The sequence below is a fragment of the Salarias fasciatus genome, chromosome 16, assembly GCF_902148845.1.
Source record: "Salarias fasciatus chromosome 16, fSalaFa1.1, whole genome shotgun sequence".
Classification (NCBI taxonomy): Eukaryota; Metazoa; Chordata; class Actinopteri; order Blenniiformes; family Blenniidae; genus Salarias; species Salarias fasciatus.
Window position 1 is genome coordinate 16,705,726 of NC_043760.1, and position 15,026 is coordinate 16,720,751.

At 43.4% G+C, this 15,026-nt stretch overlaps 2 protein-coding genes across 2 annotated transcripts; one reads left to right on the plus strand and one right to left on the minus strand.

Annotated features, from left to right (window-relative positions):
* On the plus strand, positions 1–9,851 carry cfap65 (cilia and flagella associated protein 65). Its single transcript, XM_030112338.1, has 33 exons — positions 1–233; positions 340–442; positions 982–1,148; positions 1,245–1,453; positions 1,902–2,038; positions 2,117–2,342; positions 2,494–2,762; positions 2,840–3,010; positions 3,118–3,329; positions 3,468–3,627; positions 3,724–3,852; positions 4,013–4,264; positions 4,354–4,493; positions 4,638–4,722; positions 4,831–4,977; positions 5,095–5,260; positions 5,342–5,470; positions 5,585–5,798; positions 5,907–6,035; positions 6,172–6,262; positions 6,396–6,481; positions 6,657–6,723; positions 6,821–6,931; positions 7,042–7,233; positions 7,430–7,576; positions 7,687–7,830; positions 8,061–8,177; positions 8,305–8,439; positions 8,524–8,574; positions 8,666–8,886; positions 9,031–9,123; positions 9,300–9,665; positions 9,785–9,851. The coding sequence occupies exons 1-33, from the start codon at positions 1–3 to the stop codon at positions 9,849–9,851; spliced, it is 5,166 nt and encodes a 1,721-aa protein (XP_029968198.1).
* Positions 9,852–10,892: 1,041 nt separating this feature from the next.
* LOC115403157 (FAST kinase domain-containing protein 3, mitochondrial-like) lies at positions 10,893–14,512 on the minus strand. Its single transcript, XM_030111968.1, has 10 exons — positions 14,442–14,512; positions 13,253–14,158; positions 12,974–13,124; positions 12,682–12,869; positions 12,345–12,513; positions 11,936–12,021; positions 11,614–11,785; positions 11,441–11,510; positions 11,198–11,312; positions 10,893–11,013 (listed from the first exon to the last, which is right to left on the minus strand). Exons 2-10 carry the CDS (start codon positions 14,126–14,128, stop codon positions 10,915–10,917), a joined length of 1,926 nt encoding a protein of 641 aa, XP_029967828.1. The 5' UTR covers positions 14,129–14,158; positions 14,442–14,512; the 3' UTR covers positions 10,893–10,914.
* Between the last annotated feature and the right edge of the window lie 514 nt (positions 14,513–15,026).

Consider the following 15,026-nt stretch of genomic DNA (forward strand, 5'->3'; position numbering starts at 1 on the left):
ATGTTGCACATTTCACATCTGCTGCAATTGTACCTGGAGCAGGATGCTGGAATTCACCACAGAAAACGTGATGGAAAATCCCGACGACAAGGGTCCAGCCAAAAAAGCTGCCGTTTCTTAGGCGTGGAAATTTGCCCCGAGCTCGTGTGGGAGGACTGGGATCTGGGAAAAGAGTTCACCAAGACATTAGTGTTAAAGAACATCCATAACAAGCTGCAGAAGTTACATATACGGTATTATATGTAGCCAGAAACACACACACACACACACACAGACTCAAGCTGTACTATGTAAACACTGATTCACAGAGTAACACATTCTCTCTTTGTTTTCTCACAGACCTCCAGTTTCCAAGTTTTTCTCTGCCATGATCCCTGAAATGCTTGTCCTCAGCCCAGGGACTTCTGTCTCAATACCCGTCACTTTTATGCCTCTGCAAAGGGTAACATCCAGAATTTCAGCAGTAAACTTTAGAACCTGGCTATAATGTTTTTAAAATGATATGCACTGAGGCCTTCAACGATTAAAAACCATTTTTACATTTAATCACCATTAAACAAAACAGTAAACACACACAGCCAATAGAGTTAAAACCTAAATTGAAGTTTTAGTTTCATGCGAAGCATGATAAATGATGCAGATCAACAAAAAATACAGAAAATAGTCTTCCAAATTGTTTAAAGAAAATTGAAAGGCATTTTCTGAAAATGCTGAATGAAAGGTTATGTTGTGGTAATGATAAGTACTGATCAAAGACAAGTGAAGCACACGGGAATCTCAGCACATTTTATTACCTCTTTCCCCTTATATGTTTTTACTTTGACATGGTCTCACACCACAATTTTGCCAATACTGCACAATGAAATTTATGATTAAAAAACACACAGCTGAGAAAAAGAAGGAAAGCTAATGATTTATATGCGTGTATTTTATGTTTGTCTGTGCAACACTGTTTTGTATTTATCCTACTGCCTGGGACAGTGTGACTATGAGGACAGCATCGAGTTTTGTGGTAAAGCCGGCAAGTTCCAGATATTCCTCAATGCCACCATTCCCTGCCATGCCTTGGAGGTGCCTGACTCGGTGATGCTCCCTCTCTGCGCCGTCCAACACTCCACACACACAAGTTTTGAACTGAAAAATGCAAGGTACTGTTTAACTGCGCTTCTGTGTATATTCTTGCATATTTTGGGAGCAGGGAATGAAGTTCAATATTTCGTATTTTCTTGTTTTGCTTCCTTCAGTAAACTCCACACTTATTACCAGTGGGAGTGCACAGGGGCATTTCAGCTGAGCCCAGAGCAGGGCCTGCTGAAACCTGGCCAGGAGTGTCCCATTACGGTGGTCTTCCGGCCACAAGAGGCACTTGTGTACCAGCAGCTGGCTTACTGTAGATTTGGGGAAGAAGCAGACAAGTTGGAGAGCCGCTGTGCTGTGCTTCTTCAGGCACTAGGTATAGTATTTATACTAAGGGTGGCCCTTTGTGTTCTTTCTGCATTTAACAATATAGCAATTTATTTCAGATTTGACTGAGAAGTCTTGCTTCCCCTGCCCCTCACCTGTGTAACTCATAGATTATTGGGACTGCAGGAGGCCTGTGGGCTGCCAGTTATGGATGGGACTATATGTGTTACATGTAATATCGTGATTACTTTATGTAATTTAATAAATATTGGTCCACAACCGAGTTAAAACTTAAAAATTGCTACCTGCTATTCCATGTAGCCTACATTATAACAAAACAAAAATAAGACATTCAAGGTTCAGCAAGTAATTTCATTTAGATGTTTTTAGGCCTGACTGTGTTTCAGTTTCAGTATTGTTTACAGACATTAGTAAAGAACTGTGTTGAAAAAGATTGTCAAGATGACACGTTTTTTTTCCCCTTGCTCTACTTTCAGCCAAATACCCATGTCTTGAATTGAGAAGCCCCAGCAACAAAGATGAGGAACAACACAATACTTCAGTGCTGAGCTTTGGCTCTGTGGCAGTGGGACAGTCTTTGGGGAGATATTTTGACATCTTCAATCCATCTCCGGTGCGTAGCTCATAAACATTCATGTGCATGCTGCTAGTGGCCTTCACTCACATCTCCTTTTTTCCTTCATCCTTCCAGGTAGCTGCGTGTTTTTCGTTAACTCGGCTGTCCGGTGGGGTACCCTTGTTTGGATCAGAGTTCTGCTGTGACATAACAGAGGGTAAAGTGGGACCTGGCGAGTCACTACGGGTCACAGTCACCTTTTCACCTGCTGTGGTGGATGCTGTCTCTGTGGAGCACTTGACCCTAAAATGTAGCGGGGCACTCAGTGAGCCTCGGCTCACACTGACTGGAAGTTGCATAGGTAAGGGAAGCACTTACACGATTAATAGTCAATTGCTTTGTGAGTTTGAAAAATAAATAAATGTATTTTTTCCATCATACTGTTTAAATTTCAAAGAAAAATGTAATTCACCATCAAAAGTTAGGGTTTGAATATTTCTTTTTCTAACTAGGTCCCGAAGTTTCCTTATCTTCAACTGTGGTAGACTTTGGATGCATTGAGGAAGGTGGATCAGTTGAAAAGACAGTGGAGCTGGTCAATTCTTCTGCTGCTGAAGCTATATACCAGTGGGATATTGACTGCAGTGGGAACGGTGTTTTTAGCATCCTACCAGCAAGTGGCACTGTCCTCCCACACAGCCGCTGCACACTGAAGGCAGTCTACAGGCCGACACAGCCAAATGCACACCGCAGGAAGGTCGCATGTCTGGTAGTGCACAAGGTAAAAGAGACTGTTTGCACTCTGACGGCATGCAGAAAAAACAAAATCCAGTTTACCTGACACTTCACCTATTCTAGGATTCTGTGTGTATTGACCTGATTGGTACCTGCCACTCAGAGCTCCAGCAGCCAGTCATACTAAAACCCGAACACTTGGTCCCCGACAAACTCCACTGGTCTCACAGGCAGCACTTTCCAAATGCTGGTAGTGCCCCACTGCAAGATCACAGCATGAACTTGGATCAAGAGGTAAACTCCCCCAAATATGAATGATTTTGACATTTCAAGGTTTAATTATCATTGTGCTTTTACCTATAAAACTGCTAAAAAGCTTTATTTCTATTGCCTTCTCTTAGCTTTCGCACCAAAGTTCGGATGGCCCTGCAGTTATGTTCCCCATGGACGAGTTGGAGTGTGTGGATCCTGTGCTTGCTTCTCTGTCTTCTCCACCCGTCTCTGCGGTGCCGACTGAACTGTTGTTTAATCACAAAATGACGACATCTGTTTCTGCTTCGTCTGCTTTCTCACAGCCTGTCTCCATTACCAATCACACCAAACGGGAACTCGGGTACCTTTGCTTGTCATAAATTGTGATTTCTCATTCTACGTTGAAATAGATTTTCTTTTTATGTGCAAGACATCTGAATCGAAAATCTACTGTTGTTACCCACCCTCTGAAGGTTCTTTTTATTTTATGTTCTTACAGTTTAGTGTGGACTCTTACCAAAGATTCCTCATTCTCTATAAGTCCCTCGTCTTCTCACCTAGCTCCACTGAAGTCAACCTCATTCAGAGTGTCGTATCACCCCAAACAGCCGAATAGCCTGCATGGCGCACAGCTGGAGTGCTTTGTGTACTGCAAGGTAGTGTTGGACACAGTTTTGCATTCCTATGACAGCAAAGTGTTGAAGGTTGCAAAACTTGAAAGGTCTTTCTCTCTTCTACCTCTGTGGCTGCTGCAGGAGCGTCTTGATGTCGATAAACAACTGCAATATCCCTTCTGGTGTCTGACTGTCAGAGTTATAGGTCATTCGTTCCAGTCAGGAAAAGAGCACTTCATCCCACGCTGCTCCCTGAAGCCACCTCAAGTGGTGAGACACAGGCACAAACAAATGTCGTTCAAAACACTTTTTTTTTCCTTTTTTCAAACTTCAGGTTTTCTTTGAATACTTTCAAATAGCCTAAAAAAATAGATAATGTCTGTAAATTAACATAAGATAATCTGATCTTTGTCCTGTTCTGTTCTTCTAGGTGTTTCCAGCTCTCAGTGTCACTCCCTATCAAACTGTGCTTCTTAAAAATGAAGGGGATCTGCCCCTCACGTTCTGCCTGGACTACAGCTCAATCCCAGCCTTAATAGAATCCGTATTGGTGGTACCAAGCTGTGGTTTGATCCAGCCGGGGCATCACCAAATCCTTGCACTCAGAACAACTCCAGTAGAAGACTGTCCCACACAGACGTTCAACCTACAACTGCAGCTTAATGGAGCTAATTTCACAAAGGTATTTGGCACACCACTCAGGGGCGAGGGTCGTAGTGACAGACAATCATTTGTCTTCTGTCCATCTGTGGATGCCTCTCTTGCTTGTAGGAGCTGACAGTTGTCGATGTGGTGGAAAAGCCATGCGTGTCTCTGGAAGGTGGCACCACTGTATATTTCCAGCCAACAGCTGTGGGCTCACAAACCCAGAACTCCCATCACATCAGGAACCTTCATCGCCTGCCCGTCAGGTGTGCTGGCTGATTGGTTATCTTGCTGTTGTTATTTTGGTTTAGACATTTTTTTCAGTGTATTCTTTGTAGTTTGCACATATGTCAACATCAACATCAGTCTTGTGTACATCTGGTTTTCCTCTGATTGTTTCTTACTGTTAGCTTCCAGTGGAGCATTCCAGAGCGAGAACAGGAGCTTATCTTTGTTGAACCACACGCTGGTGAACTGCATCCCAATGAGAGCTCAGTAAGAACCAGGGCAAGCCCCGTATTTTCCAAAATTTGTTTAGGCATCAACTTCGGAAATTATAAAACAGCACGTACTGAGTTATTTTTCTTCATGTTTTTTTCACAGGTCCAGACATGGTCTTTCAGCCCACTAGAAAATAAAACATACACACTGAAACCTGTTCTCTATTTCTGGCCACTCCAGAGCGATGGCTCAAACAAGTCACACATTTCCCTGACAGCGGTTGGGACAGGCTGCGAGGGCATCTTAGAGGTGGTGCTGGACTTGTGTTTTAGTATATATTGCTATTTTATTCTCTGAAGGCTTTTCTGCAACTTTAGAATAGAATTAACCTTGAATTGACTCAAATCAATAAATATATGTCTCCAGGCAGAAAAAGCACTTCTGGATGTGGGGGAGATTCTGGTCGGAAGCTGTCGGCTGATCGAAGTTCCTCTGTTGAACAACAGCCCCTGTCCCGTCTCCTTCCTTCTCTCCGTCAAGCAGACGCTTCTCAGTGATGAACAAATTCATCATCCTGACGCTGAACCAAGTGGTAATCTCATCTGTGCTAGTTCGATATTCTCCATGACAAAGTAGTATAAAAGGTTTAAAATGTTCTGCTTTGTGCTCTTAGCTCTCCATTTAGACCTTGAAAGGGGAACCATTTCCTCACTCTCCACAATGCAACTCCGATCCACTGTCAGACCACACAGACGAACCCGGTACCTCTGGACAATCAACTACCAGATAATCAGTGTCAGCGGTGAGCACAAAACATCCACCAAGCGAACTTCTTTTTCCTGCTTATCTTCCAGGGCTTATTACAGTTTTTACAGCTTGTTTAATTTAATCATGTTTTGTTTGTATTTGTCTCCAGGCTTTGCCTTGTCTCCTCCTCAGACACTGTGTGAAGTGCAGGCAAAAGGAGTGTTTCCTACCCTACAGGTGACCGACGGGTGGAGTAGTGGCTCTGCCAGCATACTCAGCAAGCTGCGTCTGTGGAAACTCTTCTCACTGGACAGCTTCAATGAACACTTGCTGTCCAGCCCCTCTCCTGCAGAACTCACTTTCAAAACCCCAACGAGGCACAGGTAAGAAGCCTGAATCCGTGATTTACTCTACTTCATATGCCCATGTTGGTTGAATTTAAGGATTAATTGAATATAAAATTTACTCTGTCATCTCATTTCATTTTTCAGTCTGAGCAGCAGTCCTTCCACCTTCACCGAAGCAGTGTTGGATTTCAACTTTAGTTCTGCTCCAGTACATTCAGAACCTACAAGTGTTGTGTTGATGCTTCACAACCCCGGTTCTATCCCTGTGGACTGGTATATGAATTGAGAAAATCCATTAAGCTGAGATCTTTATATTGACTCAGTTTCTGCACTCATAAAATAATGTGTAAAGCTGATTACCCAACTTATTTCTTACAATTTTTCAATTTTGTTTTATATTCAATATTAGGGCATTCTTGTTTCCAGAGGACCAGCAGATAGAGCTTGAATACTGGGCAATGACAGGCGAGTTCAGCAGCACAGAGCTCTACCAAATGAAGGTCAGAATTTTTATGTGTTCTAGATTTGGATGGGATTTGCATTTCTGATTAGTCTGTGGGTTGTTATTGTTTTTGTTATTAATTCATTTTCAGAATAGATGAAAATCACTATTCACATGTTCTCTTTTGTCAGGTGCAGGACAATCAGCTGTTCAGTGTTTCTCCTCGCTCTGCTACTCTGCTCCCGGGCCAGAAGAGGGCAGTCCACTTCAGCTACAGGTCAGCACAGGGTTGTGTATATTTGACAAGATTTGTCAAGAAAGTTGCTTGAAACACATTTTCCATGGTATTAATTGACTATTTTCATGCATATATATATATATATATATATATTATAAAAGCAGCTCTGATATGTATCACAATCCACTAAAAATGCAAATTTTGTCCTCTACAGTCATAATTTTACTGGGGTAGATCGGTTTCCTGTTGTCTTAAAGCTTTCCTATGGCAGAGAGATCTTGGTGAGGAATATATTAAGCTTCCTTATACAAAACTAGTTCTCTCTGGATAAAACAAAAGGATTAATCTGGGTTACATGCTCTATGCATTTGTGTGCAGTTGAACTTCCAAGGAGTGACAGTTGAGAGAGATCAACCATATCTCCACTTTGCCTCCACTCAACATTCCTTCACCTCTGTTTATATTGAGGACTGTAGTCCTCCGAGGCAGGTGAGTTACTAACAGTAACACTTGACATAATGGAAAATCACTTCTGTTCATTTTATAGCTTAAAGGGTCCAGCTAAACTTTGCATATTTGTGCTTGTTTTCACCCTGTAGGTGTATGAAATACACAATGGAGGTGCAGTGCCAGTCCATTATGAGGTGGACACTGGTGTGTTGTCTCAACTCCAGAATGACAACTTTAATCATCCGGTATTGTGCTGCCTCAGTCCAGAGGGAGAAGTCCTTCCTGGGAAGACGGCCATGCTGGAATTTATCTTTTCTCCACCAGAAGCTAGAATGTATCAAGTATGTAATGAAACAGCACTGGGGTCTTTTTTCATTTAAATATCAACTGCCTTTAATAAATCAAGATATTAGCTGAATAGTGAATTAATTACCTTATTTTAGCACAATTTCACTGATTGATTCATTTACAACAATGCCAAATATCAACAATATTTATGTCACTTTGTGACTTTTCCCTTCCTGTTTGCATTACCAGATGGATGTTCCTATCCATGTACAAGGTGGAACCTCCACACTGGTGAGGTTTGAGGGATGTGGGCTTGCTATGTCCTCAGTCTCTTTGAAACCCAGTGATGGCAAGACTTCCTTCATCCCTTTCCACAGGGTTCCCTTTCCAGGACAGGTCAGTGCCTTAGACTGCGACATAAAGTCACGTCCTGTCGCTAAACAAAGTATTGTCTTCTGACGGAATGTATGCATCAGCATTTGAGAATTGTGTGTGTGTGCGTGCAGGCATTATTTCTGTCCGAGGACAGCATCCTACTTGGCGATATCCCTGTGAACACAACATTTTCGAGAATCATCTTCCTCACCAATGTGTCCCACACGGACTCTCTCCACTATGAGTGGGACCTGCAGCAGCAGATTAACCAGCAGGTACAGTACATGCAGGCTTAGGGGAAGAAAGTGGGCAGTGTAATGAGTGCTTTGTTATTATGCTTTTAGCAGAGCTTAGCAGTGATACATTCACAACTCTTCTCTATATCCTGCTGTTCGACTCACGGATTTTATATTTTCTTTGGTCTGTTTTTCTTTCTGTAGTGTTTGTCAGATATGTTAAAATATGTAAGAATTTCAGATACATTTTTGCGTATGTGATCCCACAGGTGTTGCAAATCCATCCTGACCGAGGTCGGCTCTGTCCAAGGGAGTGTGCCCTTTGTGTCTTGACCTTTACTTCCTCTGACTACCCCACTGTTTATCAGCTTGACCTCATCTGTCAGGTACCACAGTAGTTCACAAAAAAAAAAAAAAAAAACATAAAAAGTTGTCTTCAGTGGTATGATGTGTTTCTGACAGCCGAAGCTTTACAGCCTACTTAACAAAACCTTGTGCCGCTTTCATTCCCAGGTTTTTCTAGAAGCTGCTCTTGTGCGGTTTCAACATGATTTACAGTGCTGGGAGGAAGAAAGAGACAGACAGCAGGAGGATTCACTGCTCACTGACAAAAACACCACAGAAAGCCAAAAAGTCCTATTAGATGAGGTGTGACTTCAGCGAGGAGTTGATGATTTTTCTTATAAATATTACAGATGACCGGTTTTCACGCTTTTCTCTCATTGGAGACAGGAACTTCTGGCAGCTCCTTTAAGAAAAGGGCCGCCCCTCAGAAAATACAAGGTTTTCAGTGTCCTTAAATTATTAACATTATAAACAAAACGTCATTGACATTGATAATTGACTGCATTCTATGTCTGATTTTCCTCTTTAGACTCTTCCTCCTATCCGTGCCAGCAGCAGTTGTGAAACGCTGGGTAGCCTTCATCAAAACCTAACACGAGCCGATCGCCGGCTTCTGCGGGAAAAAGCGAAAGTATGGAGGCGTCCTGAACCTCCCCGAGCCACGATGTTGCATCTGGAGGTGTCGGCACACTCCCATGGGATTCAGCAATACCTGGCACTCTTCTCTGACCAGCCCAGTAAACACTTCAGGTGATCCCAGCTCACCGAGTGGACACTAAATCCCACAGAAGGATCTGGTCACAGAAGGGATTTGTTTTCTGCTTCAAGTTTACCAAATTCCAGTTGGTTCAGTACTTAAAGCATTTTTTTTTTTCAATCCGCTGCTTTTCCCAGGTGCCGCCAGTTTAAAACCCCTGCTGAGCCACTTCCACCATCACCTGTCCCTGAGGAAGACCTCATTGCACAGTTACTCACCTCTCTGCTGAGGTAACGCCCTGATATCTTTGCAGCAGGGGCCTCTAACGGCAGGATTCATCACATTCAGTATACTTGTTTGGTATTACATGTGAATTAATGTTATGTATTTACAGTTGGATTTACAGAGCAGAGCTGTAACAAAAATTTAAATATTTGTGTGTTTGTCTGTCTCTTTGTCTTTTCAGAGACATACTTGATGATTCAGCCTTTGTCGAACACCTCATTACTTTGCCTTCCAAACCTGACATCCACCAGCTGTCCGCTCACCGCCCTCCACTTCCATCCTCCCCCCGTCCTGCTGTGCGTCCCACCTCTTCTCCTCCACCTCCGTCCCAACCAATGGTCCCACTCGCTGGGAAAGCCGACAGGAAAGACACGACAGGGCGCTCAGGACACGGTGCTCAGACACGAAAGATGGAACGCGCTCCCGCTGACATTTGTGAAGACGTCTTGATGAACGCCATCCAGAACCTGATGATGGAAGCTGTCCGAGGAGAGCTCGTCTTCGCAACGGACCACCGCAACATCAACCCGCCACCTGCTTCTATCAGGTGAAGACTGAAGCGTCTCACACACACATTGACAGTATCTATGACCATGCTACCGCTTTATGCATCACTCAGGAAGAAAATCTCTCAACAATTAAACAACATATTCTGTGCTCCCTTAGAAGCAGAAAGGAGGTGTTGCAGGAGGAAGGAGCTCCAAAAGGCGTGAAAGAAGCATCACACACTTGACTCCTCAAGCGGCCTACAATCATAAGGTGTATTTGCAGTTTCCATTAAAACAGCTCATTATTTCATGAAACTTGACACATGCCCTGGATCCCCCACAAGTGGAATCCGTCTTTACTGCTCCAGTTCTCTATTATTTTTGTTTTGCAGGCTTTCTTCATATAAAAATTCCTTTGAAATGAGTTGACTTCCTGCTGTTAAATGTTTAACTTTTAACTAGTTTCTTGTTTCTTTTACCTGTTTTTTTCTTTCAGCTTTTCCTCCCAGTACTTTGGAGTCGGTAGCTTTTAAAACATATCTGTAGAACATCTCTACCGTCCAATGCTCAACTACTCCCAGTGTTTTCTGTTCAGAAGACTCAACCACAAGTTGGGTTTTGTAAGGCAATTTATAACATATTCTTTTCAATAAATAAAAACGTTGTGCATGTAATTTACATCTCATGTACATCTCGTCTCTTTTAAAATTCATTTAGTTCAGCCGGTGGTGTAATCTTGATCTTTTGCCCAAAAGAAACTCCAAATCTGCACTGCAGTACAAACAGCACAAAAGTGCAAAAGGTCAAACTTGACTTAATCTAGAATATGTACATATAGTAACTTTCATTTCCAGTGAACATTATTAATTAACAGCAGGATGCAAAATGTACACAAAGTCAAAATCCTTAAAGGCACCTGAATAGTTTTGGATAATATAGCACTCCAGCTAGTGATGGGTGATACATGGATTTTTTTTTGTGATATCAGATTTGCAATCAAACCATCCATATCATGTTATCAAAAGTTTTACTATAAAACAACTATCAACATGATGCCTTGCTGCTTTGTAACATTTTCATCTAATACTTAAAACTTGTAAGGCAGTTCACTTCATATAGTTATGGTCACTTAAGAACAACAAAAAATGCAAAGGCAAAAAAAAAAGCAACATGTCAATGTCAGAAGACATAAATAAAATGTGATCATCAGAATTGGTGTCCCTCCGATTAACCACTAGCTTCATGCCACAGTGGATCTTTCTCCCTCCCTTTTTTAACCTTGTTTTCACTTTGGTGAAGTGGCTGAGATCAGCAGCTGAACTTGGAGATGGTTGGAAAGATCTTTTTGTGAAGATATTGGACTTGTTCCTTGTGGGTTCTCAGCTCTTCATATTCAAAATAAGGAATCTGTGAAGGAGAAATTAAGAGGATATTTTGGTAAGGACTGTTGGAGGACCAACATTTTCTAAGACAAAATACGTTCACGATCACAAACCAGGAAAATGACTAAACCCAGTGACCTTCCAGGAACATGAGGAAGCGGTAGAAGTTCACATGCTACAATCAGTGCTGATGCTTTAGTCACACATACCTGCACCACTTCAAAGCCCATCTTCTGCAGGTGTCTCCTCTTCGTGACTTCCTTCCCCAGCAGATGCTGAGTGTTGCTGCAGAAGCGACTGTGACCGTCCAAACACAGCGCGATTCTGCACAGGCACAACACAAAAAATGACTTTTACAATCCATTTAGAGCAGGTACACATGTGAAATGCCATTCGATGCTTTTATGTCTACAGCTTCTCGCCGAATGACGCTGCATTTTAGCAGTTCCTACCTTTTGTGTGTGTGTTCCCACTGCGATAGAGGCAGAACTAATCCATTCTCGTCCAGGCAGATCTCGACATCTGGACAGGAGGAGCAGGGAAGTGCAGCAAAGCTACTGTAACTGGTACTTTGGTACAACACGCAAACAATTGTGTCTTTAGGAGGACAGATGTTGTGGCTTACCTATGGTGTACCCTCTGTGAGTAAAGACCCTGGTGGAGTATAACCTTCCCCCCAGCAGCTGTTCAAGGGGCCATTTGACCTGTTTGTACAGCAGGGTTTCCATCGGTGTCTCGAAGGCCTGGTCCACAGAGGAAAACCTCTTCACATGGAGGAAGAAAGGCAGCTTGGGACCCTAATGAAGCAAGCGTTAACGAAAAACACATGAATAAAACACAAAGCTAGTTGGGTCAAGTTTTCTCAAAGCATGCATGCTCATCTCGTTCCCGTATTGTTTAATAGTTCGGGAAAAAAGTTAGGAAACAACATTTTATATGATGCTGACCCAGTAGTATGAGCACTCCAACGAGGAAGACAGATGAAGCTGTGTCAGCTGTCCCAAAGTGTTCTTGCTGATGGGCTCACCTTGTTCTGCCGGATAGAAAACATACATTAAGCGCTCCTGTTTTATACAATCATTTGGCACATTAACATAATCGAAAGGAAAATAGCACTGTATGTTTTTCTTTGATAAATACAAAAGAAAAATAGCAATTTCTAGCCAGTTTGTTTTAAGAACAGCTGAAAGACATGATTGATATAATTTATTAGATCAAAGATTTGTTTTTTTTTAACGTGCTTTTTTATTAAACCTCCCCAAAATGGGAAATATGTGAACAACTTACGAGTGAAAAATGCAATCTATGTCTTCACCAAATATTTCTACCAACAGGCGTTACAAGCATTTTACATACCTTGCATCTTCTGCAGAAAGTATGAGCTGAAGATTTTGGACATATAGTTGAGTGGGAAACGTTCCAGGTGGATGCAGGAGTGCAGCACATCGATCAGCAAGCGAGGAGGGAACTGGCTAAACCTTGCTGACAAGATGCTCTCCAACTTCTCAAACATTTTACTGGAACACTGAGGAGGAACAGAGGAATTAGAGAAAAGACCAGATTATAGCATTCTGTTAATCAACGATAAGTTCACAAGTTCGCATTCTTTTTTTTTTCTTCTGTAGAGAAATATTCTGTTGTAAAGGAGAGATATGCTTCCCCGTCCTTTATGTACTCAGGCCGCATGACTCACCTGAGGCAGGTAGTTGAGCCTCCCCATGGCGACGATTTGTTTGGCTATCTGAGGAGTGGTGTGGCTCTCAGCGCTGCACACAAAGTTCTCGGCCACAGCCTCGAAGAGTGGCTCAGAGCGGCACTTCATTTGCAGGCAGTACTCCATGACAGTGCTGATCAGCTCTGGATCGCAATTTCTCAGTCTCTCTGATGCAAACACAAACAAAAAAAAAAAAAAGAGAATGTCAGTACATTTTTTGAAAAATGAAATAATCTGGGTAATTACAAACAAGTCAAATAACACTTGATACCTGGCAGGTGTTTCTCCATAGCAGGCAGGAGCTCCTCATGGTGCTGTCCCAGGGTCATCAGTGCAGACAGCACCTTGATTATTTCATCATCTCTGAACACTTTAAAGACCCGCGATGCCCTGTGACTCAGCCTCAGCACCAGAGAAATGGCCTGTGAAATCCAATATTGGCATCAGTGTCATATTGTCTCATAACACCTGACAAAAGTGAATCAATTCAACAAGGTTAACTGGATTTGGTTGGGATGTGTTCACCGGTGACAGCTGTAACTGCTCTTACCTGTCTCTGTTGTAACTTCTGCAGGAACTGCAGAATCTCACTGACTTGGCTGGCTTTCAGCCGGTGAACCAGCCTCTGTGTGTGTCTGTGCAGGGCGGACAGAATCAGCGCCTGCTGCCGGCTGCCAGGCTCGTGCAACAGAGTCAGCAGGGAGTAGATGGCAGAGGCCTCGCTGGGAGAGACCACGTCCTCTTCTAAAGCCGTGCCAATGGAGTCCAGGACCCCCGACACCATGGGTGACTGGCGGCCTTCCAGGGCACACGCCACCTCACCCAGGTGGCAAAGCTGTGGCATCCCAACGCTCCTCTGGGAGAGCAGCTCCAGGCACTCATTCATCAGCCTGACAACCGGAGGGCTGTGGGCCTCCAACCCGAACTCAACACACGCTCCCAGTAACGTGGCCAGCCCCTCTGCCCGCTCACTGCTGGGAAGGCCCGACAGTCTGGAGCACAGGTCGTGTATGACATCCTCTTCAAACAGAGACTGCAGATGAACCAGAGCGGCTGCCTCCCCCTGCGGGCTGGTGTACGGAGTGTATGGAGAGAGCTGAGGGAGCGCGCCTGCTGACACTGTACCGGGCACGCGTCTCACAGCCTGGTACATGGGGAGCTCAGAGTCTCTCCTTCCCGGTACCGGTACCGGCACCCGAGGGCTGAGAGGAGCGGGGATCGCGGACTGCACCGATGCTCTGCGCGTTTTTTGGAAACAGCGCACGTCGGTGACGCGCGGCTGTTGCGCAATGACTGGTTTGCAAGCGAAATTCACGTTAGTGCCCACCGAAGTGCAGACCACCAGACCCCGGCTCAGGGGGAAGCAGGAGGACGCATGTTGACAAGCAGCTCTGACAGATGTGGAGATACACGCCATGGACTTCATGGTTGATTGTTCCCCCACAGACGCTTCTTCCTGTCTCAGAAAAACCACAACAATGGTCGATAAGTGACTCTTCTCCACTTTAATACGGATTCAAACACATTGTGAACAGTCAGACATGCCATAAAAGAACCGTTTCTTTGTGACCTTTTGTGAAAGAAACCGCTTCAAGAAATGAAACTTCCAGGATGAGACTTTACAATGACAGCAACGGAATATCACGCGCATGCCTACACGCCTATTCCCACATAGACACTGACACTTCAGCAGATTTCATGCACTTGAACACATCTGGCTTCAAGTTCAGACGACTTACCTTCAGTGGGACAGCAGGACAATGTTAAAGCCGAGACATGTTACAGAACTCCTCTCCAGCGTTTGGTAATCATGTTGTGTAATGTTACATGTGCGTGCACGTGCTGCCACCATGTGGTCAAGGCGCATACTGCACACTGGCTGCTGATTACGTCGAGACTCGCGCGCACTACGTCACCACTGAACGTCTCGAGTTCTGCAGGGGGCGTGCTGTCTGAGGGGGCTCCTCTGGATGTGTTGCAGGAGAGTTATGTAAAAGATTTAGATAATGATACTTCAAGGAGTGTAAATCAGGTTTTTTTAAATTTTTTTCTATGCGCTTTAATGCATGGTTAACTCTATAAAATGATTAATGATTAAAGAGTTGTGTATCATTCAATTTTACACAACGCTTAATATAAAGTCAAATTAATGTTGACTTTGCATTTGTTTACTTCCTGTATATTTAAAATAGGTTGATTCAGTACTTTTACTTTTACCAAAGTATTTTGCCAACACGTTTTTTAAAAATAATTTATTTATTTATTTATTTTATTTTATTTAACGTCTATTTAGCCAGGAAAGTCCCGTTGAGATTAAAAACCTC